At 45.1% G+C, this 25,658-nt stretch overlaps 1 protein-coding gene across 2 annotated transcripts in view; it reads left to right on the forward strand.

Annotated features, from left to right (window-relative positions):
• Nucleotides 1–14,453: 14,453 nt before the first annotated feature.
• The window catches only part of LOC120937414 (proline dehydrogenase 1, mitochondrial-like), a 218,663-nt gene continuing 207,458 nt past the window's right edge, over nucleotides 14,454–25,658 (forward strand). For both annotated transcript variants that reach the window (XM_040350634.1, XM_040350642.1), the window contains exon 1: nucleotides 14,454–14,864. In XM_040350634.1, coding sequence (XP_040206568.1) covers nucleotides 14,535–14,864 — 330 coding nt within the window. In that variant the 5' untranslated portion in view covers nucleotides 14,454–14,534. The remainder of the gene's footprint in view (nucleotides 14,865–25,658) is intronic.

The following is a 25,658-nucleotide window of genomic DNA, read 5'->3' on the forward strand; positions in this document are numbered from 1 at the left end:
GTGTCACATTCCTGAAAATGTACCTGCCCACAGACCAGTCATGGTCATCTGCTCAAAGACTTTGCTGCCACCAGAATACTGACTAATTAGACCAGGAGACTGGCAACTAATGTGTTAGTGCAGACTAAAGTCTCATACACACGGTACAATTGTTGGCCAACCGAGAGCCTGATTTTTGTCTTGCATATTAACGTTACACAATTGTTGTGCCACAAACAGGAACTTAGTGACATACTATGAGGAATTTCAGCTCTTGAGCGCCACCCTTTGGGCCCCTTCTGCTAATTCCGTGTTTGGTGAGCATTGATACGTGTTTGTACTTTTGACTTTTGTGTGACGGATTTGTGTGCTGACCATACGAAAATCAGACGTGGAGCCGTATTCCGTCGAAAATTTACTAGCCTGCCATTCAACATTTGTTGGCGGAAAATTGGACAACAATTGTCAGAAGGTGCGTACTAACGGTAAGAATTTAGGACAACAGTCTGTCAACAGACAATCCCATTCCAACAAACGTACTGTGTGTATGAGACTCTGCCCAGGTTCACACTGGGTACGATTTGCTTCGATTTGAGATGCGATTTCACATGTGAAATCGCATCTCAAATCGGCGGCATTTGCCGGCAATTGTCGGCAATGACACCGTCCTAATCGTTGTGATCTGATCTGCGGCGCTGCACCGATTTCAAAAAGTAGTTCCTGTACTACTTTTTGCGATTTCGGCCCGCGATTTACATTGACATCTGTTGTATACAGATGTATACGGCGCAGGCGCACTGAGAGTGCCGTGTTTGAGAATGGAAAATTCGGGGTTAATGCCGTATTTTAACGCATGCGCGGGGATCGCAGCATTGGAGCGGCGATAAAAGGAAGAAGATCGTCAGAGACATGGCGGCGGAGGGCACGGAGGAGAACTTCGGGGGCTTTGAACTCAGATAAGTCGATCATAATGAGCTAGTATGCTATGCATACTAGCTCATTATGACTTTCTCTTGCAGGTTTTTTTTTTTTTTAACTGAATGATGGCTTTACTTCCTCTTTAAGGCCCTATTTCACACAGGGCAGTGGAGGTGCGGTGGCGGTATAGCGGCGCTAAAAATAGCGGTGCTATACCGTCTGAATTGTCACGGGATTCGGCCACTAGCGGTGCAGTATTAACCCCCGCTAGCGGCCGAAAAAGGGTCAATACCGCCCGCAATGCGCCTCTGTAGAGGTGCATTGCGGGCGGTATTAGCACGGTTTCCCATTGTCCTCTCACCGCTCCAAAGATGCTGCTTGCAGGAGATTTTTTTTCCTCTCCTGCCAGTGCAGGCAGTATTTAGGCGCTATTTTTAGTGCTGTACCTCCTGAAAAACTCCTCAGTGTGAAAGGGGCCCAAGGCCCCATACACACTATTTGATTTTTTGCAGATTTTTGTCTTCAGATTTACCAAAACCATGTAGTGCAAGGGCCTGTCTGATTGCATACAAATTGAAACTCTTGGGCCCTGTACACACGATCAGTCCAAACTGATGAAAATGGACTGAAGTTCAGTTTCATCGGTCCAAACCCACCGTGTGTGGGCCCATCAGTCCGTTATCCTTCGGTCCAGAAATTTAGAACTTGCTTTAAAATTGAACTGATGGACTGGTAACCGATAGGTCAAAACCAATGGTTAGTACGCAAAAGCATCGGTTCCAAACCCGGGCATGCTCAGAATCAAGTCGACGCATGCTTGGAAGCATTGAACTTCATTTTTCTTAGCACGTCGTTGTGTTTTATGTCACCGCGTTGGCAGTGCCGATCCTGACCTCCCTGGGGCCCTAAGCAAAATTACATGTGTCACATTAAAGTTGAGAAGCAGGGGGGGGGGGGGGATTGCTGACTTCTTACCTCTTCTCCCATGCTGCCAGCGAGTTGAGAAGCGGGGTGAGGGGCCGGAAATGACTTCTCACCAGGCGGAGCCTCTAGTAATTTGGGGGCCCTCCTCAGCTTTGCGGGGCCCTAAGCGGCTTGCATAGTGAGCCTATAGGGCGGATCGGCCCTGCGCGTTGTACTCGATCGGTTTTTGAACTGATGGTGTGTAGGCACATCAGACCATCAGTCAGCTTCATCGGTTAACCGATGAAACTGAACTTCAGTCCATTTTCATCAGTTTGGAATGATCGTGTGTACAGGGCCTTAAGGTTTGACCTCATATTATATGGTTTTGGTAAATCTGAAGACAAAAATCTGCAGAAAATCTAATAGTGTGTATGAGTCTTTAAACATAAAATCTTTCTCTCATCAGCAGTAAATAAAAGTCAATAAACATGCAACTAGCAAATACACCTGATATGTTTACTCTGCAGAGAAAGAATACTGTAAATCAGAAATATCTGGATTCCTGAATGCATGACAGATCCAGGTGAAATGTGCAGGTTATAGATTGCCAGGGGCTTCTGTTTTTTTCATGTATCTGAGCTTCTATCTAAGGACAATCAATGAGAATAGTTTCTTTCCTGATACTGATTTGCATTATCAAAGAGTTGAAAACAGAAATCTTCTTTTGGTTTAAAGCCCAAACAGATGGTTTGTTAGTGACATTCTATCAGATAAATATTTTCTCTAATGCTCATTTCTATCAAAGGCATCAAAGTGTATTAACCCAGCAAAATGTACAATTGGATAGGGGGAATGTAAAGCCAGATTACACCCAAAAACAAAAATACTATATTGCAGCTTACATTCTTAAAGTGATTGTAAAGGCTTGTTTTTATTTGTTTTTTTAAATAACAAACATATTATACTTACCTCCTCTGTGCAGTTGGATTTGTACAGAGCAGCTGGGATCCTCCTCTTCTTGGGTCCCTCTTCTGCTCTCCTGGCCTTTCCCTTTGGTAAGTGCCCCCTCAGCCAGCAGCTTGCTACAGGGGGCACTGAGCTGAGTCACAGCTCCATGTATCCATTCAGACACAGAGCCCCGGCCTGGCCTCGCCCCTCTCTCCCCTGATCGGCTGACTGATTCTGATTGACAGCCACGGAAGCCAATGGCGCCACTGCTGTGTCTCAGGCAATCAGGAGAAGTGTCTGGGATAGCTCAGACACTCGTGGACATCGCTGCAGGGAGAAGTGGCTCAGGTAAGTGTTAAAAGGGGCTGTTGGGGAGGCTGCTACACACAGATTTTTTTTTTTTTCATTTATTTCCCCTTGTTCCTCTGACTGGCAAGTCTGTTATTTTTCAGCTTCCTTTAGCAGACCAAAAGTGTCAGTTAGGTAGTTGAGACAAACCATTCTAAATTGACAGGATTGCTTACAGTGGTCATTTTGTATTTATTTATTTAAAACCTTTATTCCAAAAGGAATAACTATTGCTGTAACTGCTTAAAGTGGAACTTTAGTCGGAAAAGTAAGTCCTGCTAGATCACTTCAGGCTGGCCCATTTTGCAGGTATAGCATAAAAACATTAAAAATAAGTGACTATACTGTTTAAAATCCAGTAATACACTGTCTCAGCCTGCTCTGCACATGCTCAGTTGTGCTTCGTTTTTAGGCATTTTTAGGCACTGCTGAATTTGTAGAGGCCGATCTGCTGATAGCATAGGTGTGCACAGCCTTTGGCATTAGGGTGTGCACCCCAAAGCTCAAACACACTCTACCGATCGCTCACGATGTTTATTCAGAAAAGGAAGTGGCTGGTAAATGGCATATTTACTGGCCCCTTCCCCCACTCATCCTAAAACATCCATAGTAACAATGGGTGGGAGAGGGAGAAAGCCGGCAGTGCTGTGGGGGGGGGGAGGGGGAGCCATGTCAGTAGAGGGAATCTGTTCTGCACAGGGTGATTAGGGTGTGCCTGGGCACACCTGGCACACCCTGTGCGCACGCCTATGACTGACAGGCATAAAATTGAGTTAATCCCTCCAATCCTTTACAGCCAAATAAGCTGCTTCCGTTTAATCTGCAACTGCCATGATGCTGCACATTTGATCAGTTAAGACAGCAGCCATTTGATGTATTTAAATAAAAATGTAACCAGTTCCAAGGACGTATCTCACATCCACATTCTGTAGTGGATACAAACAGAAATAAAATTGGGAATGAATGGGAGAAACTCCCTACCCAAGAATATATAGGACATTAAAGGGTGTGAGATCGTCACTGAGGTGAACACAGGTGACAAATGTATTTGTAAGAAAATTCATTTATTATACAAAATATAAAAATATTATACAAACATGTAGATGTGCATGTTTTACATGGCTATAATAAGCCAACACTTAAAATTACAGCAGAGGAGTTCATGTGCATAAAGTAACCCGACACTTTTGGCAGTGTAGTACCTCCGCTTCCTCAGGGAAACTCAATATACATCTATACTGACATCAAATGTAACCACTTCCGTACCGTAAGACGTCATATGACGTCCTAGACTTCAATGGGGGATATATGAATGATGCCTGCAGCTACAGGCATCATTCAGATATTCTTCTTTTCGGGCGGTGATTAAGCACACCATAAGAATGATCATAGCGGCCAATCCGGTGCTTTTCCGGGCTCTCCTGTGCCATTGGAGGCCCAGAGAATAAATGAGCCGCGGCTGAATGAAGAGCATCTCTATGACCGTCGGAGGCCCAGGCGCGACGTTATGACGTCACGCCCGGGTACCCGGAAATAAACAAAGCCGCAATCGCGGCTGAAAGCATGAGATAAGTGAATTCTTTTCCCGATTTCATGCTTTCCATCCTGGAGGAGAGATGTGGGGTCTTATTGACCCCGCCTCTCTCCATAAAGAGGACCTGTCACACACTATTCCTATTACAAGGGATGTTTACATTCCTTGTAATAGGAATAAAAAAAAAGTAAAAAAAGTGTAAAAAAAAAAAAAAGAAAAAAAAGTAAAAGAAAAAAAAATATATATATATTTTTTTAATGCCCCTGTCCCCAGTGGCTCGCGCTCAGAAGCGAACCCACACGTAAGTCCCACCCACATATGTAAACGCCGTTCAAACCACACATGTGAGGTATCGCCGCGTGCGTTAGAGCGAGAGCAATAATTCTAGCACTAGACCTCCTCTGTAACTCTAAACTGGTAACCTGTAAAAAAATTAAATCGTCGGCTATGGAGATTTTTAAGTACCGAAGTTTGGCACCATTCCATGAGTGTGGGCAATTTTAAAGCGTGACAAGTTAGTATCTATTTACTCAGCGTAACATAATTTTTCACATTATACGAAAAAATTGGGCTAACTGTACTGTTTTGTTATTTTTTGAAAAATTATTGCTCAAATACCATGTGAGATAAAAAGTTGTGATGACCGCCACTTTATTCCCTAGGGTGTCTGCTAAAAAAATATATATAATGTTTGGGGGTTCTGAGTAATTTTCTAGCAAAAAAAATATGATTTTTAAATGAAGGAGAGAAGTGCCAGAATAGGCGCAGTTTGGAAGTGGTTAAAAGAGATATCATTATGATCACAAAATACATTAATTAATCATTGAAAAAATAGCATAACAACCAAAATTAAATAGAAAAACTATGGGCCAGATTCACAGTACAAGTACGCCGGCGTATCTACTGATACACCGGCGTACTTTCAAATTTGCCGCGTTGTATCTTTAGTTTGTATCCTCAAACCAAGATACGACGGCTTTTGGCTTCGATCCGACAGGCGTACGCCTTCGGATCGTAGGTGCAATACTTTGGCGCCCGCTGGGTGGAGTTTGCATCGTTTTCCGCGTCGGGTATGCTAAACGGCACTCAAACCATATACTGTATGTGAGGTATTGCTGCGACCTTTAGTGCGAGAGCAATATTTCTAGCACTAGACCACCTCTACAACTCCAAAGAAAGCCTGAGATCTATTTTTTTTTTTATCTTTGGGCCAGATTCACATACAAATGCACAGGCGCAGCGTATCAGAGATACGCTACGCCGCCGTATCTTACCTGGCTTAACGTTGAATCCAGGAAGAATTTGCACCGTAAGTTACGGCGGCGTAGTGTATTTTTGCCAGGGGAATTCAAATCGGCGGGTAGGGGGCGGAATTCATTTAAATGAAGCGCGTCCTCGCGGCGATTAAACTGCGCATGCTCCGTTTCGAAATTTCCCGCCGTGCTTTGCACGAAATGACGTCGCAACAACGTCATTTTTTGAACTTAGACGTGACTTACGTCCATCCCTATTCACGGACGACTTACGCAAAATTTTCGACGCGGGAATGACGGCCATACTTAACATGGCAAGTCTATCTATACGCCACAAAATAGCAGCTTTAACTATACGCCGGAAAAAGCAGACTAGAGACGACGTAAGAGAATGCGACGACCGCGCGTACGTTCGTGGATCGTCGGAAAAAGCTCATTTGCATACCCGACGCGGAAAACGACGCGAACTCTGCCCAGCGGACGCCGAAGTATTGCATCTGCGATCCGAAGGCATACGAAGCCGTACGCCTGTCGGATCGAACCCAGATGCCGTCGTATCTTTTTTTTTTTTTTAAAGGTAAATTTTTATTTTGAAATTTTTGTACATACAAAACAGACAATACAACAAACACACATCCTAGGCGAACATCGCCCGGTACATCATTTTACAAAACTTTGGTAGCTGGTACACATTGAGCATTTTCATAAAAACACACAGAGAAAGGTGGGAGAAAAACAACAGAATCGTTAATTTACTCACTTAGATCTATTCAACGGGCAGAGGTATCAGTCAAAGTTCAAGGAGCAGGAGGTATGGTGTTCTCGGAATCAACCCAAGAGCCCCAGACCTTCAAGAATTTTTTTGGACACCCTCTGGCCTCATATGTCATCTTATACAGCGGTATAGCACGATTGATGGTGGTGAGCCAGAAGACAATGGTAGGTAAGGATGGAGACTTCCAGTGGAAGGTTATAGACTTCTTAGCATAGAACAGTACTATCCGCAGGAAGGTTTGCATATTCTTAGATATAGTCTCATCATCAATGTGGCCCAGTAAACACCTCAGAGGATTACATATATTGGGTATCTCAGTCAGCGAGCTAATGAAGGCCGTGACCTCCGACCAGAACTTTCTAATCGGAGCACACTCCCACATCATATGAAAGAACGTGCCATCGGCCGCGCCGAGATGCCGTCGTATCTTGGTTTGAGGATTCAAATTAAAGATACGACGCGGGAAATTTGAAAGTACGCCGGCGTATCAGCAGATATGCCGGCGTACTTGCTCTGTGAATCTGCCCCTTTGTCTCTTTGGGTGAGAAAAAATGTGTCCAATCTTGTGTATCAGCAATGTGGGGCAGAGAAGAAGGTGTTATCTCTACCATTTGGATATAGAGTGCGCCAGGTATCATGCAGGAGAAAATCTTTTAAGTACGTTTTTATTGCACAAAGAGCTTTGTAAGGCATAGAAGAAGCTTCATTAGACGTTTCCAGAATGGGAATAAGTGAGAGGTTGAAATCACCTCCCAAAATTATCATGCCAGCAATCTGTTGTGTATTGGAGGCGCAGATGTGTGCTAGCATGAAGGGTTTCCCCCGGAGTTCTGCCTTCAAGAACAGATAGCGCCTTTCTACATCGACCAGGGAGTCTGAGATGTGTAGTGGGCAATGTCAGGAGATTATAATAGACACCCCTTTTTTTTTACTTTGTGAAAGTTTTATTTATTTTGTGCGATTGAAAAATTGCAATGACCGTCATTTTATTCCCTAGGGTCTTTGCTAAAAACTTTTCTTTTTTTTTGCTAGAAAATTACTCAGAACCCCCAAAATATATATATATATATATATATATATATATATATATATATATATATATTGTACAGGATGCCATGGCTGGGTCCTGGAAGGACGTTATATTTCCCCTCTGTTTGGACTGTGGTGCCTTTAAGGCAGTGCTTCTCAATTATTTTCTGTCATGCCCCCCCTAGGAAGAAGAAAACATTTCGCGCCCCCCCTCGCGCGACTGTATATAGTATCATTTGTCTATAAAATTGTTATAAGTACACCTCTGCATAACACCGTATCCTTATTAACGTATAAGAGAATAAAAAAAGAAAGAAATGTGGATCAATTTACAACAAAGAATACGCCTCGTCATATATATTTCCTCGTCTTAGCCTTTGGGAGACTTTCTGTTATCTCCTCTCTCTCCGCCTGTCTTCTCATCCCTGTTAAAAAAATTTCCATGATGTCACTTGAGGGTCTGCTACACTTCGTGTCTACAAAGAGTCACACGGGCGGGTTTAGACCAATCAGGATAGAGCATTATGTCTATCTAATCGGGTCTGTTCTCCTCGAAAGGGTCACGTGGTCCTCCGCGTCGGGCTGCTACTGGGGCTGCGCTGGGACAATCTCAAGTGATCGCGCCGCGCTGCTCCCTCTCTCTGCAGTATGCAGTATTTGGCGAGGTCAAACGAGCCCCCCTTTACGGAGCCTCGCGGCCCCCCAGGGGGGCCCGCCCCACTATTTGAGAAGCACTGCTTTAAGGGAATGGAAAGGGTTAACGCACCTGTGTAAGGAAGTAGTTTAAAGCAGACAGGAAGTGCAGGTGAGGGGGAAGGAGTGTAGGAGAGTCCAATGCATGGTGAATGGTGGACAAGGAAAGCTGTGGAAGCTATGAAAAGCTATGAAAAGCTGTGAAAGGACTTGGCAGTGTCCTGCCTAAAAAACCTGCTACTGAAGGACTTACCTGGAAGGACTGTTTAACTGCGATAGCAGTTCTGAGCTGTACAAGTCGGTGAGACTGTTATTTCTTTTGTTTTTGCTGCTGCTAAGCCATTTAAGTTTAATAAACCATAGTTTTGATTTAAGAAGCCTGTGTCCTGCGATCAAGCTGGTCCCCCAAACATTACACTGGTGCTCGAATGCGGGCAGGACTGAATAACAGGCATAAGAAGAGGGGAAAAAAAAACGTTTTTTTTTTCTGTTGCATTGGACTTTATATTGAACTAACATTTAAAGGGACAGTACATTGAATTTATGTCCTGGGTTAAAGCTGCACAAACATTGAAAGTTGAAGCAATGGAGGAGCTAATTAAACAGCTGACCCTGGCTAACATACAAGCGCAAACTTACCACAAAGAGGCGCTGGCTCTGCAGCAAGAAAATACTCGCCTGTTGGTGGCCCAGTTAGCAGCCCAGCAAGCAGCCCAGCAAGGGGTTATGCAGGCTCAGGTGACTGTCTTAAAGGAAGCGGTGCAACAACTGTCTCAGGTTCAGGAGCCAGCGGCTGTTGCCCCTGGCAACCAGGTGACTGTGAGGGCAAGCCATTTTCTACAGAAGTTGTCCCTGAGCGATGATGTAGAGGCATTTCTTGCTACGTTTGAGAGGACAGCGGAGAGAGAAGGATGGTCTCAGGACCAATGGGTCGGCCTCATTGCTCCTTTTCTCACTGGAGATCCTCAAAAAGCCTACTTTGACCTGCCACCAGATGATGCTAAAGACTATCAAAAGCTAAAGGCAGAAATTCTGGCTCGTCTGGGGGTGACTACGGCCGTTCGGGCCCAACGTGTACACCAATGGAAATATCGTCCAGATCGGCCACCCCGGTCTCAAATGCATGACCTGGTGCAACTAGTAAAAAAATGGCTGCAGCCTGAGGTGTTGTCTAGCCCCCAAATTGTGGAGCGGGTCGTGCTGGACCGATACCTGAGGTCCCTGCCAGATGACCTCCAACGGTGGGTCAGCCATGGAGACCCCAAAACAGCAAACCTCCTTGTTGAGATGGTGGAACGATATACAGTGGTGGAGGACCTGCTCGGACCTACCAAGCGCATAGGGCCTAGTCTGCCACGGCCTGTTCGACCAACTGCTGCCCTTCGAAAGGATGTTCCAAGGAGCCCTGGGACAAACACCCCGGAAGGCCAAGAGACACTCCCGGTACCTTCGCAGCGTTCTGTTCCTGTTCGGAGAGGAGGGGATGTACAATGTTGGCGATGTCATTCCTGGGGTCATACCCGGGCACACTGCCCACTGCAAGAGGAGCCCATGGAATGCGGGGTTCTTCGGAGGGGGTCTTTTTGTGCCCACAAAGTGTGCACCACACACCTCGACCTGGATGAGGAAAAGTTTGAGTGTGAAGTCCAAGTGAACCACCTCCCTGCCCGGGCTTTGTTGGACTCTGGAAGCATGGTAACCCTGGTTCATCCTAGAGTGATTGGGAAGATCGGTCCGGTAAGAAAAACTTTACGGGTGGTATGCATTCACGGGGACACTAGAGAGTACCCGCTCATCACGTTGTCTATCTCCTCAGCATGTGGCACTGTTACTCAAGAGGTGGGGGTGATAAAGAACTTGGTGCATGATGTTATAATAGGACGAGACTGTCCATTGTTTACGAAACTGTGGGAACAAGGAGAACAGTTCAGAGACTGGGGAGAAACTAGCCCCCCTGTTCCTGCTGCTGAGAGGGATAACCCTGAACTGCCAAACGTTAATGTGGACCCAGATGGGGAAAATGCTAATGATTGGGTTAATGGTGATGAAAGTAGTGTTGATACTATTGAGGATGTCAAGATATGTGGTCCACAGACCTACCAAAACACTAAGGGGGAGGAGCCTTTCCCACTTCAGGTAATGCTGGGGGAAGAGGATGAGGAAGTGGCCTCTACCCCTGCGCTGCCGGATTTGGGTGTTCCCCATGGGGCATTTGGGACTGCTCAGATGCAGGACCCCACTTTGGCCCATGCACGGGAACAAGTGGTAGTAGTAAATGGGGTTCCCCAAGAGCCAGGTGCGAATGAGAGGTGGCCACACTTTGCAATATATAATGAGTTGCTGTATCGGGTTACCAAGGAGAGAGAAAATGTGGTAGAGCAATTGTTGGTACCCCAACAATATGGACGAAAGGTTCTGGACCTGGCCCATAACGATGTGTTAGGGGGACACCTGGGAGTTGAAAAAACGGAGGCACGGATCACCGACCGGTTTTACTGACCAGGTCTGAAAGCAGAGGTAAAGAGATACTGTACCTCTTGTCCGACCTGTCAGTTGACCGCTCCGGTGACTCATTTTCGGAGCCCTTTGGTCCCTCTGCCCATAATTGAGGTCCCATTCGAGAGGATAGCCATGGATATAGTGGGTCCCTTGGTAAAGTCAGCTCGAGGTCACTCCTACATATTGGTGATTCTTGACTATGCCACCCGATATCCTGAGGCGCTACCCCTGCGGAATACCTCCTCAAAGGCCATTGCCCGGGAATTATTCCAGATGTTTACACGGACTGGTTTCCCCAAGGAAATACTCACAGACCAGGGTACCCCGTTTATGTCAAGGGTTATGGCCGATGTGTGTAAGCTGTTCCGGATTAAACAGCTACGCACATCGGTCTACCATCCCCAAACGGACGGGTTGGTGGAACGCTTTAATAAGACCCTTAAATCTATGCTCAAGAAAGTGGTACAAAGGGATGGGAAAGATTGGGACTGCCTGTTACCAGCTCTCCTGTTTGCTATCCGGGAAGTGCCCCAGGCCTCCACGGGTTTTTCGCCCTTTGAGTTGGTATATGGGCGGAGACCTCGCGGACTTCTTGACGTGGTTAAAGAGGAGTGGGAAAGTGAACCTGTTCAGCATAAGAGTGTCCTGGAATATGTCTCCCAAATGCAGGACAGGATCCAAACCGTGATGCCGCTAGTCAAAGAGCATTTGCAAAAAGCCCAGGAGGCTCAACGACGGGTCTATAACAGGGCTGCTAAAATAAGGCACTTCCAAGTGGGGGATCGAGTAGCGGTGCTAATTCCCACTGTGGAAAGTAAGTTCTTAGCCAGGTGGCAAGGACCCTTTGAAGTTGTGGAAAAAGTGGGAGAGGTCAATTATAGAGTCCACCAGCCAGGCAAGAGGAAACTGTATCAAATATATCATGTCAACTTGTTAAAGCCCTGGACAGACAGGGAACCGGTGACCTCCCTGGCTAGTGCAAGGCTTGAGCCACAGGTTGGGGTGGAGAGTGTCCAAGTAGCAAATACCCTATCTAAATACCAAAGTCAGCAGGCAAAGGAGTTCTTGCAGAGAAATAAAGAGAAGTTTTCAGACTTGCCGGGGCTAACTAGTATCATAGAGCATGATATTATCACGGAACCTGGAGTCAAAGTTTTTGTCAGGCCCTACCGCATCCCAGAGGCTCAAAGGAAGGCCGTTTCAGAGGAAGTAAAGAAGATGCTGGACCTGGAGATCATTGAGGAATCGCAGAGTGAGTGGTCGAGCCCGATTGTGTTGGTACCAAAGCCCAACGGGACTCTGCGATTCTACAATGATTTCCGGAAGCTTAATGAAGTTTCACGGTTTGATGCCTACCCCATGCCCCGGGTAGATGAACTTATTGAGAGACTAGGTCCAGCTAGGTATATCACAACATTAGACCTTACCAAGGGGTATTGGCAAATCCCATTAACTAAGGCTGCTAAAAAGAAAACTGCTTTTTCTACTCCAGAGGGGAGTTTTCAGTACAAAAGAATGCCTTTTGGACTGCAAACTGCTCCAGCCACGTTCCAGCGAGCAATGGATAGGATTTTACGACCTCATCGGGAGTATGCCTCAGTGTACTTGGACGACATAGTCATTTTTAGCAGAGACTGGGAGTCACACTTGCCCAAAGTCCAGGCAGTACTGGACTCTCTCTGGAAAGAGGGGTTTACAATAAACCCTGAAAAATGTGCTTTGGGAATGGAGGAGGTGAAATACCTGGGCTATATTGTGGGTAGAGGGGTGGTGAAACCTCGGGTCAGCAAGGTAGAGGCTATAAAGAGTTGGCCCCGCCCCCTCACAAAAAAGCAGGTACGTGCATTCCTGGGCATGGTGGGATACTACAGGAGGTTCGTACCCAACTTTGCCACATTGGCGGCTCCATTGACCGATCTGACTAAGGGTCGGAAATCGGTCATGGTGGAGTGGAATGCAGACGCTGAGAAGGCTTTTTTGGTGCTCAAGTCAGCACTGTGCCAACACCCTGTCTTGATAGCGCCCAATTTTTCAGAAGAGTTTGTTGTCCAAACTGATGCTTCCGATGTAGGATTGGGAGCTGTGTTGTCACAGGTTGTTTGTGGTGAGGAACACCCAGTAGTCTTCCTCAGTAGAAAGTTGACACCAGCGGAGAAAAACTACGCTATTATTGAAAGAGAGTGTCTGGCCATTAAGTGGGCTCTGGATTCCCTCAGGTATTACCTCTTGGGGAGGAAGTTTAGGCTCATTTCTGATCATGCCCCTTTAACATGGATGAGGCAGGGTAAAGGGACTAATGCCAGGATTACACGTTGGTTCCTGGCGCTCCAAGAATTTAAGTTTGTAGTGGAGCATAGGCCCGGGAGACTGCATCAAAATGCAGATGCCCTCTCCCGAGTCCATTGTTTAAGCTCCACTGTTGCCTCCACCTCCTTGGCGTTGGGGCACAGGGGGGGGATATGTACAGGACGCCATGGCTGGGTCCTGGAAGGACGTTATATTTCCCCTCTGTTTGGACTGTGGTGCCTTTAAGGGAATGGAAAGGGTTAACGCACCTGTGTAAGGAAGTAGTTTAAAGCAGACAGGAAGTGCAGGTGAGGGGGAAGGAGTGTAGGAGAGTCCAATGCATGGTGAATGGTGGACAAGGAAAGCTGTGGAAGCTATGAAAAGCTGTGAAAGGACTTGGCAGTGTCCTGCCTAAAAAACCTGCTACTGAAGGACTTACCTGGAAGGACTGTTTAACTGCGATAGCAGTTCTGAGCTGTACAAGTCGGTGAGACTGTTATTTCTTTTGTTTTTGCTGCTGCTAAGCCATTTAAGTTTAATAAACCATAGTTTTGATTTAAGAAGCCTGTGTCCTGCGATCAAGCTGGTCCCCCAAACATTACAATATATATATATATATATATATATATATATATATATATATATATATATAATTTTGGGGGTTCTCAGTAATTTTCTAGCAAAAAAAAAAGAAAAGTTTTTAGCAAAGACCCTAGGGAATAAAATGACGGTCATTGCAATTTTTCAATCGCAAAAAATAAATAAAACTTTCACGAATTAAAAAAAAATCAATATTCCCCGGGAACACCACAACACACCTGGGCAATAAAGCCCCTTCTTACAACCTTCCCTATTAACCTCCTTCAAAGTCTAAAGGGGTGTCTAGAACCCCCAAATGATATATATATATAATTACTCAGAACCCCCAAATTTTATATATATATATATATATATATATATATATATATATATATATATATATATATAAAACATTTGTGGGTCCTGAGTAATTTTCTAGCCAAAAAAATGTTTTTTTCTGACAGTGTCAGAATTGGCCTGGGTGGCAAGTGGTTAACAGAGTTCTGAAAATGGATAAAGGTTTGTAAACATTGGTGTGGTCTCATGCAGAACTGGGAACGTCACTGACAGTGTGACTGGAGAGGAGGGGCTTTCCTGGAAGCGTGTTTGGGAAATACACGAGGATGTGAATGACGTCACGGGCTGCAGCCAATCCCGTGGCGGGGGTGTGTGGCGCTCGGAGGAAGAGCCCAGCTCCAATAGCAGGCGAGCTTCGTGTCTCTCCCTTCCAGTATCTTCATCTGCAGGCTCGTTCACGTGTAGCGCTGTGCTGCTGTGTACATCCCATATGGCGTGCGGCAGAATGACTCCTTCTATGAAGCTCGCTCTGAGAATCAGGACCCCGGCCAGGGGCGCCGTACGGCTGAGATCCTCGGCAGTGACAGCCTCTCAGGTGAAGAGGAAGGAGGCTGCTGAACAGACAGGGGAGAAGCCATGGCCTGTGGGCTCCCACATAGATCACATAGAGAATGTGGGGGGCAGACCCTGCCCTACTCTCACCATAGACTTCCACAACACACAAGAAGCCTACAGAAGTAAGAACACGTGGGAGCTGATGAGAAGTATGCTGGTGTTCTATCTGTGCTCTGTAGATCGCCTTGTGGACAGGAATCAGCAGGTAAGATCATTGCAATGGGCTGTGCTTCCTATAGATTGCTACAAATGCTACCATACATGTTCTATCCTTCATGGCATGGTGGGGAGACACTGACAGCTAGCTCTGCCACTTTCAGCATCCTGAACTTTAAGGGTTAGTTCACTTTTACAGAAAAATTCTAGCAGTAGGCAAACTAGGCAGCTGCCTAGGGCACCCAGCCACTGGTGATCCTACTTTCTTCTCTCTGCTGCAAGCAACGAAGTCTCAGCAGGCTTCGTTCGCACATAGTGTCAGGGGCGCAGCTCTGGCAGAGGACTGTGTTTGTGTCCCGACTCCTGAATGAATGGTAGCAAACATTCATTGGTGGGCGCTGGTGAGGCTGCATCTGATGGGCACTGGTGAGGTTGCCACTGGTGGGCACTGGTGAGGTTGCCATTGGTGGGCGTTGGCGAGGCTGCCTCTGGTGGGCGTTGGCGAGGCTGCCTCTGGTGGGCGCTGGCGAGGCTGCCTCTGGTGGGCGCTTCATTAAAAAGGTGTTGGGGTATACATTGGCAGTGTCAAAAATCCTTGCACCAGCCTTGGGTGAACGAACACCGTACACCCTCCCCACCCCCTTCCTGCTGTGTTTACCTCCATGGGTGATGAGCTGTCACTTCCTACACAGCTGGTCCAGCCGTCTGGGGATTTAAAATTCCCTGCTCTTCTCTGTGCAGCACTTCCGGGACAGATTGGGTAGCTGCTCTGTAATGGCGCTGACCTATCAAAACCTTTCCCAGAGGTAAGTACAGTGAATCTGGGGCGAGGGTTGGACAGGGTGTACACTATTGGGCCTCATGCACACTGGATGTTTTTTTGGCTGTAGATGTTTTTTCTACAGTCCTTAAACTCTCCATCATGTTATCCTATGTGTCCATTCACACACAGGCTGTTATCAGCAGTTTTGGGCAGTGGCGTTTTTGTGCAGTAAAAAACTGAGCGACGCTTTCCAACTGTAAAAACGCTCGGACGCTGATAAACGTTGATAAGCACTCAAAAACGTCGCTCCACAGCCTTGTTTAACGTTCTTGATCCATAAACAAAAAAAAACATTTTATAATGTTATTTTTAACGTCCAGTGTGCATGAGGCCTAAAAGTGATATTTAAAGTCGTGTGTGTGGTTGTGTTTTTTTTTTTTTTAAACCAAACATGTTCTACTCGCCTGCCCTGTGTAGTGGTTTTGCACAGAGCAGCCCGTATCTTCCTTTTCTCGTGGCCCTCACCGGCACTCCCGGCCCCTCCTGCAATGTGCCCCCACAGCAAGTGGCTTGCTATGGGGGCACCCGAGCCGCTGCTCTGTGTGTCTATTCGGACACAAAGCCATGACTTGGATCGCCCCCCCTCTCCTCATTGGCTCATTGACTTTGACAGCAGCAGGAGCAAATAGTGCCCGCTGTGTGTCTCAGCCAATCAAGAGGGAGAGTCCCAGACAGCCATGTGTCCTGTGCAACAACAGTGGATAGAGATTGACCTCAGGTAAGTATTAGGGGGTCTGAGAGGGGCTGCTGCACGCTAAAGGTTTTTCTTTTTTTTTTTTTTATCCTAATGCATGAAGATTAAAAAAAAACTTCTGCCTTTTACAACAACTATAATTCACTCTTACATTTTTTTTTTTTTTTTCTGGCAAGGCAAAATGTTTTATTTGTTTTGTTTGTGTTGTCACCAGAATAGGAATATAGGGGAAAATCCGTTCTAGTGACAATAAGAGCCGGTTCACACAGGGGCGACCTGTCAGGCGACTCAGTCGCGGTCCGCAGTAGTCAATGGAACCGTTCTAAGGCTGCATTCACACCTAATCGTGGCGCTTTGTCCCGCGAATTGTGGCAACAAATTGTGGCGTTTTGTACCGAGATTTGCGGCGACAAAACGCCGATATTTTAACCCCCAGGTCCACATCTCCTATGCCGAACGCCGAAGCCGCCTGAAAAAAAGGGTCCGGGACTTGTTTTGAGCTTCAGGCGTTCGGCGTTTCAGCGTTCGGCGTGGAGATGTGAACCATCTCCATAGAGGGCAATGATATTTCTCCCCTCCAGCGTATCGGGCGTCGGGCGTCAGGCGTAAATACGCCTAGGTGTGAATGGAGCCTAATAGGAGTGACTTGCATCGCTACGACTTAGAAAAAGGTCCCTGTACAACTTTGGGGGCGACTTGCATTGACTTCAATACAGAAGTCATTTTGCAATTTGCCTCTCAAGTCGCCTTGAGATCGCCTTGCCGAGTCGCCCCCAAAGTCGTGCCGCCTGTGTGTGAACCGGCTCTTAGGGATGAGCAGGCGTGTTCAGTTTTTAGTCCTAACCTGACCTGAGCTGTCACTGCCGACTGCCAATCATAAGAGGCCAAGACATTGCCCACAGCTGCATGTATACAGTGAGCATGTACATGCGTGGCAGCAGGGAATGCTTCGCCCGCTTGTGATTGATGGTCCGTGGTAACAGCTTCATGTTATAATAGCTGAAGCAGGTTTAGACTTGTTTTCAAGCCTGAGCTCATCTCTGGTGACAACTGGCTGTTTGCTCACTTTGGAGGAATTTTCTCTCACTTTCTGTTTTGGCTCTAGGACAAGAAGTACAGGGAAATCTCACCACTGGGATCCAAAAAAACATTCAAGGATTCAAACACAAAAATGGGGTTTTGTATTTAGTTACACTTTAACTGGTTCATGCAGATATACTGCGGCAGAATGGTTCTCCTGGGTGAAATCCTGTACATTTACGGCTTTGCCCAGGATAGTCACCAGTCATTTCTCCTAGTTAGTCTCACCCATACAGTTAGAACACCGTGAGGGAACACACAGTTGACCCCTTGATCGCCCCTAGTGTTAACACGTTCCCTGCCAGTGACATTTGTACAGTAATCGGTGCATTTTTATAGCACTGCTCGCTGTATAATTGTCAGTGGTCCCAAAAATGTGTCAAGTGTTCGATCTGTCCACAATACCGCTAAAAATCACAGATGACCACTATTGCTAGTAATCAAAATAACAAACTCCATAAAAATGCATTGATCGGTGCATTTTTATAGCACTGATGAATGTAATGTCACTGGTCCCCAAAAAGTATCATTTGGGGTCAGATTTGTTGCAGTCCCACTAAAAAAAGGTCCCTAAATCTTTCCCGCAGTTTGTAGACACTTTAACTTTTTTTAGGCTTATTGCGATTTTTATTTTTTTTACCAAAAATATGTAGAACAATACATATTGGCCTAAACTGATTGAAGCTAATCAGTGGGTCTGGTGGACACGATGCCTGCCAGCCACCCACAATCATTCCTCAGATAGGCAGATTGTCGTTCTGACAGGGGAGAGAACATGGAGATCTTGTGTTCCTGCTAAGCAGGAACACGTAGCCCTGTGTTCTCCCAGTCAGAGCAATCCCCACACAGTTAGTAAGCACCCCCTAGGGACACGCTTAACCCTTTGATTGCTCCTTCCGTGCCAGTGTCATTAGTACAGTGACAGTGCATTATTTTAGCACTGATCACTGTATTGGTGTCACTGGTCCCCAAAAAAGTTTCAGGTGTCAGATTAATCTGCCGCAGTCCTGCTAAAAAACGCTGATTGCTGCCATTACTAGTAAAAGAAAAAAAATACATAAAAATATTCCATCATTTGTAGGCGCTATAACCTTTATGCAAACTAATCAATACACCTATTGGGATTTTTTTTACCGAAAATATGTAGCAGAATAAAAATAAAATTATTGCATATGTATTATAGCAGAAAGTAAAATATATAAATAATACAAAAATCCTTTTTTTTTTTTTTTGAGGGGAGACTGGACCTTTTTTTTTTTTTTTGAAGAAGAAATCCAGACATAATACAGTACATGTATTAATGGATTAATACATATGCATTGACTGGATTTGATGAATTTATAGATTTACACACACACTTATGAAGGAATAGAAATGATAGTTTGCATTTGTTCATGATAAAACACAGCACAGGCACAGTGACATAATGGATGATATTATATCAGTACCCACACTGCCCAGAGGGATTCATCAGAATACACGTCCCATATGTTTGGAGAATAAAACTAGGGCTTTCATGTGACATGAAGTTTGTGAAGTAAATAAAAGCCACTTTGTGCTTGTGTTCTATTCCTGAACATGATATAAACGGATGCTTTACGCTGTGAAGCATGACAAGATTTTTTTTTTTTCATTCTCTTTGATTATCCCTCAAAAAAAACCATTATTCTAAGTGGTCAAAATTTAAAGCGGTGTACAGGCCAAAATAAAAAAATAAAAGCCGGCAGCTGCACATATTGCAGCTGCTGGCTTTTAATAAATGGACACTTACCTGTCCTGGAGTCCCTTAATGCCATTGCAGGGAAGGGAACCTGGCAGTGTAGCCTTTCGGCTTCACGTCGGGAACCCTACTGCACATGCGCAAGGCCCCGCTCCTCTCTCCTATGGGCCCGGTGGCCGGGGGAGGAGGAGGAAGCCCTGTGGTGACGTCACTGGCCGCAGCCCGGACTAGGAAAGGATACCTGTCAAAGACGGGTATCCTGTCCCTGCCTCTATTTTCACCAGATCTGCCAGTAAGGCATTTCCTGGCTTAAAGGGGAGTTCCACCCACAATTTCACTTTTTAAATATAAATACCCCTGTAATACACAAGCCTAATGTATTCTAGTAAAGTTAGTCTGTAAACTAAGGTCTGTTTTGTTAGGTTGTTGCAGCATTTAAATAGTTTATAATCTAGAAATAGACCGTGACCATCTTAAGTGTGGGCATCATGAAGCCAGACTGTATGACTTCCTGGATTTCAGCTTTGCATATCTCGCACATGCTCAGTGCACAAGCAATGTAATAGGTTTCAGTCAGGTTTGCAAGGACTACTGGGAAACATGATGCCTATCCCAGAAACCCTTGCAAATAGCCTAGGCAAATAAGGAGGAGGAAGTAATGAAGGACTACAAAATAAAGGTATTTACAAGCAACAAATTAAATAAAAATTGTCCATTCTGAACACTATGAGATTAGAGCATGCAGCACAGACAAACATAAAAAAATGGGTGGAACTCCACTTTAAGGTGACTACATTCGCTTACTGTACCATATCCATGGAGTGGCAGGATAGTCTCCCTAGAACAGGAAGTGTGTTAGGACTACAGAACATCTTTCCCTCTCCTCTTCTCCATAACGTGATGGGTTGCTCTGTAGTCAAGAGGAGAACTGTTCTGGGCCGACTGCAGAAGCACTGTTGTCAGCTAACTAAAGGAAGTCGGGAGCTTTTGGTATTTCTGAAAGGGTCAGACGTTTTTGTTTTTTTTGCACTAATTTTAATATATATATTAAAACAAAATCTACTTCAGTATCAGTAGTAAAGTTAATAGACACCAGAAGGCATCAACAAAAACATTATTTAACCCCTTCACACCTAAGGGTGAGATAAATGTTAATGCATAAGAACAATTTTGCAACGTGCAAACGCTTTCCATTTGTATGCCCTTGCACTGCATAGCGGAAGTAAAATCTAAAGGAAATTGAATATGAAAAGTGTATAATGTATGACCAGCCTTTGGTTGTAAATGGAAACAAATGTCTCCCTATTTATTTATTTTTTGTCAAAGGAAAACTAGCCCAAAATAGTAAAACAAAAATATATTTTTTTCATTTTAGCTGTGTATTTCTTGCTATTCTCATTTTATTTACCATTACCATAAAAGTACAGCCCAATTAAATTCTCCTACTCCTGATGATTGCAGCGATACCACACGTGTATGTTAGTTGTTTGTACCCGTAGTACAGCCCAGAAACAATATGCACATTTTTTTTTTTTCATCCTACCTAAAACACACTCAGGCCAACTGATACTAATTTGAAAAAAAAAAAAATATTCTACCCAAAATATGCTGACCATGACCTTTGACCCTACAAACTAAGCAAACCTTGATTGCCCCCCCCCCCCTTTTTTTTATTTATTTATTTACACATATTGGTTTGTTTACATGTTCCACTCCTGCAAGAAGAGAAAGATGCACTGTATCTTTCTCATCCAGAAGAGGAAATAAACACAGGGGCGCGCTCACAGTAAATGATCACTGTGATAGCCAATCAGTGGCTATCACAACGATCAGGTGACCTGGAACTGAGAGTTCTGGGTCCTGATTGTGAGTAAGGCTGGGTTCACACTATACTACACGACTTTCATCCTACTTTGCGCTGCTACATCGGTCCTACGTTGGTCCTACACCCATCCTACTTTCATGAACAGGATACTACTTTGATCCGACTTTGTGATAGTCTGACTTGTTCTTTGACCAATCAAAACAATCCCAGAGTGAGATAAAATTCCTTTTACTGCTGCTGTAATCACATGTCAGATGTCAAAAGTCGGATGGTAAGGACAAGGATCCTACTTTGATCCGACTTCAATGATATTCAATGGGCTGAAGTAGGATCAATGTAGGACCAAAGTAGTACAGGGAGCATTTTCAAAGTCGGACCGACTTGTGTAGGACCAGTTAAGACGGCTCTCATAGGGAAACATTGATTTTCACACATCATGCTACATGAGCTCCCAATGTAGGACCGTTTGTCGGACAAGTGTGAACCCAGGCTCTCGGTGAAAGCCTAGTCTCTGTGCTGAGAGCGCATTGTGTAGCATGCTCTGAGCACAAAGCGAGATGCCCATATATGTGGCTCTACGAAAACAAATTAGGTGGGCACATAAGTGAAGTTTCTTCTGTGCAGTAGCTCTTTAAAATTGTGCAGAATGAAAGTAGAACATGTGAGTATTAAACTAGAACTATAGGCAAAACTTACATTTTTCTCCTTCACTGATGGGCACAGAAAGGCGTCACTGCTGGGCACTGTCTGGCATCACAGCTGGGCACTGTTGGGGCTGCACTAATATTTGGGCGCTGATTATCTGTGCAGAGCTCCCCTGTGAGGAAATACCTCTGATCGGCTCTCCTCTCCTCACACGCTGTCAGTGTAAGGCAAGGAGAGATAACTGGCATTTCCTTGTTTTACATGCAATCGGCTGTTATTGGACACAGCTGATCATGTGGGTAAAAAGCCTCCGTCGGCTCTTTACCAAGATCGTGATTTGTCATGTCCCAGGGACAGAGCACACCACTGATCACCGTGCTGTGCGCCCATGTGGGCATGCAAGCATGGCGGGAACGAGAGGGCCACCTTGCGCCCATCATTTGTAAATACTGCGGGTGGGAGGTGGTTAAGGATAGAAGGTAATAATCTGTTATATTTTTGCCATTGTCACATTGGCGAGATTTCCCTTCACTTCTTTTCCATTGCCAAAGCAGGAAGTAAGAGGAAATCTCTACAAATTAAAGTGGTTGTAAAAGCTAAGGGGTGTTTTTTTTTTTTTTTTTTTTTTTTTAACCTTAATCTATTCTCTGCATTAAGGTAACAAAAATCTTCTATTGTCAGTTCCCTCCCCCAGCATTCCAAATACTTACCTTAGCCTTATCTTTATTCACTGCTGTGACTGACAGCAGTTGTGCTCCCTCTCCCTCGACCCAGTGAGAGCTATTGACTGCAATTCTCTATCAAATTCTAACTATGGCACAGCTCGGGAGCAAGCCTGCACATGTGCCACCATAGGAAGCAGCTTGCTGGGGTGGTACACGTAGAGGAGGAGGAGGAGCCCAGGACACCAGTGGGGGACCCCAGGAGAGGAGGGTCAGGTCTGCTTTGTCAAAAGAAAAAAGGCTGTGCAAAGGGCAGTAGCACTTTGCAAGTGCAGTTGCTCCAGAGCTTAGTAAATGAGGGGAAGCTCTGCTGACTTTTATCATCCAATCATGTGCAAGCAGTAATGCAAGTGAAGCCTTACCGCTTTACTGATCTCTGGTGCAACTGCACTTTGCAGAGCTCACAGTCTATTTGACTTTTTGTAAATCAACCTCAATGTTTTCTAAATGTCTCTGTTCCAGAGACCATCATGCAAACATTTTTGGTGGCAACACATTTCAAAATCTGTGCTTTTACTTTGCAGTTGGCCACAATTGTTTGAAGTCTACGGGGAGTTCCGTGCAACCAGCTGGCTGCCAAATGGGGGCACTGCAGTTAGAAAGAAGATATCTGGATCGGGGAAATTGGGCATATACGGTGCACATCATTACTGTTCCAGAGATGTATTTGTAGTTTGCCATTTAGGGCCCAGTCACACCTAGGCATGTGTTTTTATTTTCATGAGCAGACACGTAGCACTGATGTTGGTGCACGCATATACTCACAAACATCACATGAATGGATGGAGTTTAGACACTTGGAAATTTCTGTTCTTTGACAAAAGTGTCAGTTTCCATTTTTTGGGAGGCACACAAGTTTGTTATTTGTAATTATCGCAGTTCATCCTGACAGAAATGGCATGGTCTTCCTGTGTCTGTAAGCATACAGGGCTTCAGATCACTTTAGATAGTTGCTAATCGCAGAAGGTTTAAATCACCATGCCATCTACCAGTCACTAAAATGTCCTGTTTGAACTAAACAAAATTGTTTAGAAAAACCTTTTGTATCTTCACTGGTTTTCTTAGAACAAAATCCTGTTGGCTTTCTTGAAATGCCAGAGAACTGTGTGTTCAGCTGATGCTCCGGTGCTGAAAGAACATGGTCCAAAACAAATAACTGCTCATTACTTTGGTTCTCACACCAGGTGACCAGCAATGTTGGATATTTACCACTGAGAACATGTGAAAATTTATAAAACTGTTCTAAGTGTTCTTAAAGGGGTTGTAAACTCTCCAGCATTTTTTCACCTTCATGCATTCTATGTATTAAGGTGAATAAACTTTTTTTTTTTAGTGCAGTAGCCTCCCAGAGCCCCCCTTTTATTACGGGGACGAGCAGAGCAGCTCCAGTCTCTGTCTCTGGTCCTAATCGGCTGGACTGATGGCAGCAGGAGCATTGGCTCCCACTGCTGTCAAACAAAGCAATGACACAGGAGCCAGGGGTGGGGCTGAGTCCTGCTGTCCGTGTCAATGGACAGCGCAGCAGGACTTGGAGCACGCCCGCACGCATGCCTCCAGGGAATGTGGGTCTCCGTAGGAGACAGGAGCATTGCTGGGGGACCCCAGGAGAAAAGGATCGGGGGGCCCCTCTGTGCAAAACCCTTGCATAGAGGAGGTAGCTATAACATGTTTTGTAAAAAAAAAAAAAAAAAAAAATCTTTACAACCCCTTTAACTTGTAAAATGGCTCGAATGCTAAAGCACCCCCTAATACTTTATCAGTGCTGAGAAGGCCAGCCAGGGCAAAGATGGCAAACTTACCCCCCCCCCTCCCCCTACACTTAATTAGGCCTTGATTCAAACCATGGCACACCTGGGGTGAGCAAGCAGAAAAATGCAGACATGTTACATTTTTTCCACAGTACAACTCTCTACATTGCACATCCTTGCAAAGAATGACAGATTGTGTCCAGGAGCAATTGTTTGTTTGTCACTAGCCAAGCGTGCTCGCCTAATGTGGGGATACATGTGAGAATCCATGGACATCAGTTTGACATTGCTTTGTACAGGCTGATCCACCATAGCTGTCCACAACATCCCAGATTCCAGCCACGGGTATACATGGTGAATGCAGTGCAGGGTATACAGTTCAGGAGTAAGAGAGATAATGTACAACATGGTGTATATAGCACAGGCTGGGGGGTATAATGTACAACATAGTGAATGCAGTTCAGGGGTTAGGGCTCTGTAGGATACATCACTGTGTAGCATGCAGTAGTTAGTTAGCTTTTTTTTTTATTTTTTAGGAGAAATATATTCTTTAGGGGTCGACCAATATAGTTTTTTTTCAGTGCTTATACCGATTATTATTTTTTTGCTGCCTTTCAAGCCGATATCGGGTACCGATATTCTGTAGATTTAAACTTTTTTTTTTTTTTTTTTTCTATCCTTTTAATTTTATTTTTAATCACTTTTATTGCTGTCGCAAGGAATGTAAACATCCCTTGTGACAGTAATAGGCAGTGACAAGTACTCTTCATGGAGGGATCTGGGGTCTATAAGACCTCAACCCCTGACTCTACACGTCAAGATCTACATTTTTGAATACTTTTTTATTTTTTAAAACTGTCATCTTTAGGGTGGCAGTAATCTTGAAGTAATGTCATGTCATTGCTTCCAGGTTACTAGATCAGAGACCCGAATAAAGCATTGGCTTTGTTCAGGTCTTTGGCCAGCCAGCGGATGTGGCGGCTGGTAGCTCAGGTTACCCGGTGGGACGGGAGATCCCGGGTGAGCAGTGGGGGGGGGGGCATCCCCTCCCAAGCAGCATCGGTTGTTATTACAAGAAAGCTGACCATCCCCTCTAAAGAATGGCAGCTGCAGGTATCACCCCGGTACAACCCCTTGAAGCAATATTGTAAGTTTTGTTACCGATGCTTCAAAAAAATGTGACTATCGGCCACCGATAATTGGCTGTACCAATAATCGGTCGACCTCCTAATATTTATATGCTTTTATCTAAAAGGGGTTGTAAAGGTATAATTTTTTTTTTTCCTAAATAGCTTCCTTTACCTTAGTGCAGTCCTCCTTCACTTACCTTATCCTTCCATTTTGCTTTTAAATGTCTTTATTTCTTCTGAGAAATCCTCACTTCCTGTTCTTCTGTCTGTAACTCCACACAGTAATGGGAGGCTTTCTCCCTGGTGTGGAGTGTCGTGCTCGCCCCCTTGCTTGTCCTACAGGAGAGTCAGGACGCCCACCAAAACACACCTCCTTTCTCTATCTGCAACGTAGAGAGAGCGTCCTGACTCTCCTGTAGTCCAAGGGAGGGGGCGAGCATGACACTCCACACCAGG

Source organism: Rana temporaria, chromosome 1 (genome assembly GCF_905171775.1).
Source record: "Rana temporaria chromosome 1, aRanTem1.1, whole genome shotgun sequence".
Lineage (NCBI taxonomy): Eukaryota > Metazoa > Chordata > Amphibia > Anura > Ranidae > Rana > Rana temporaria.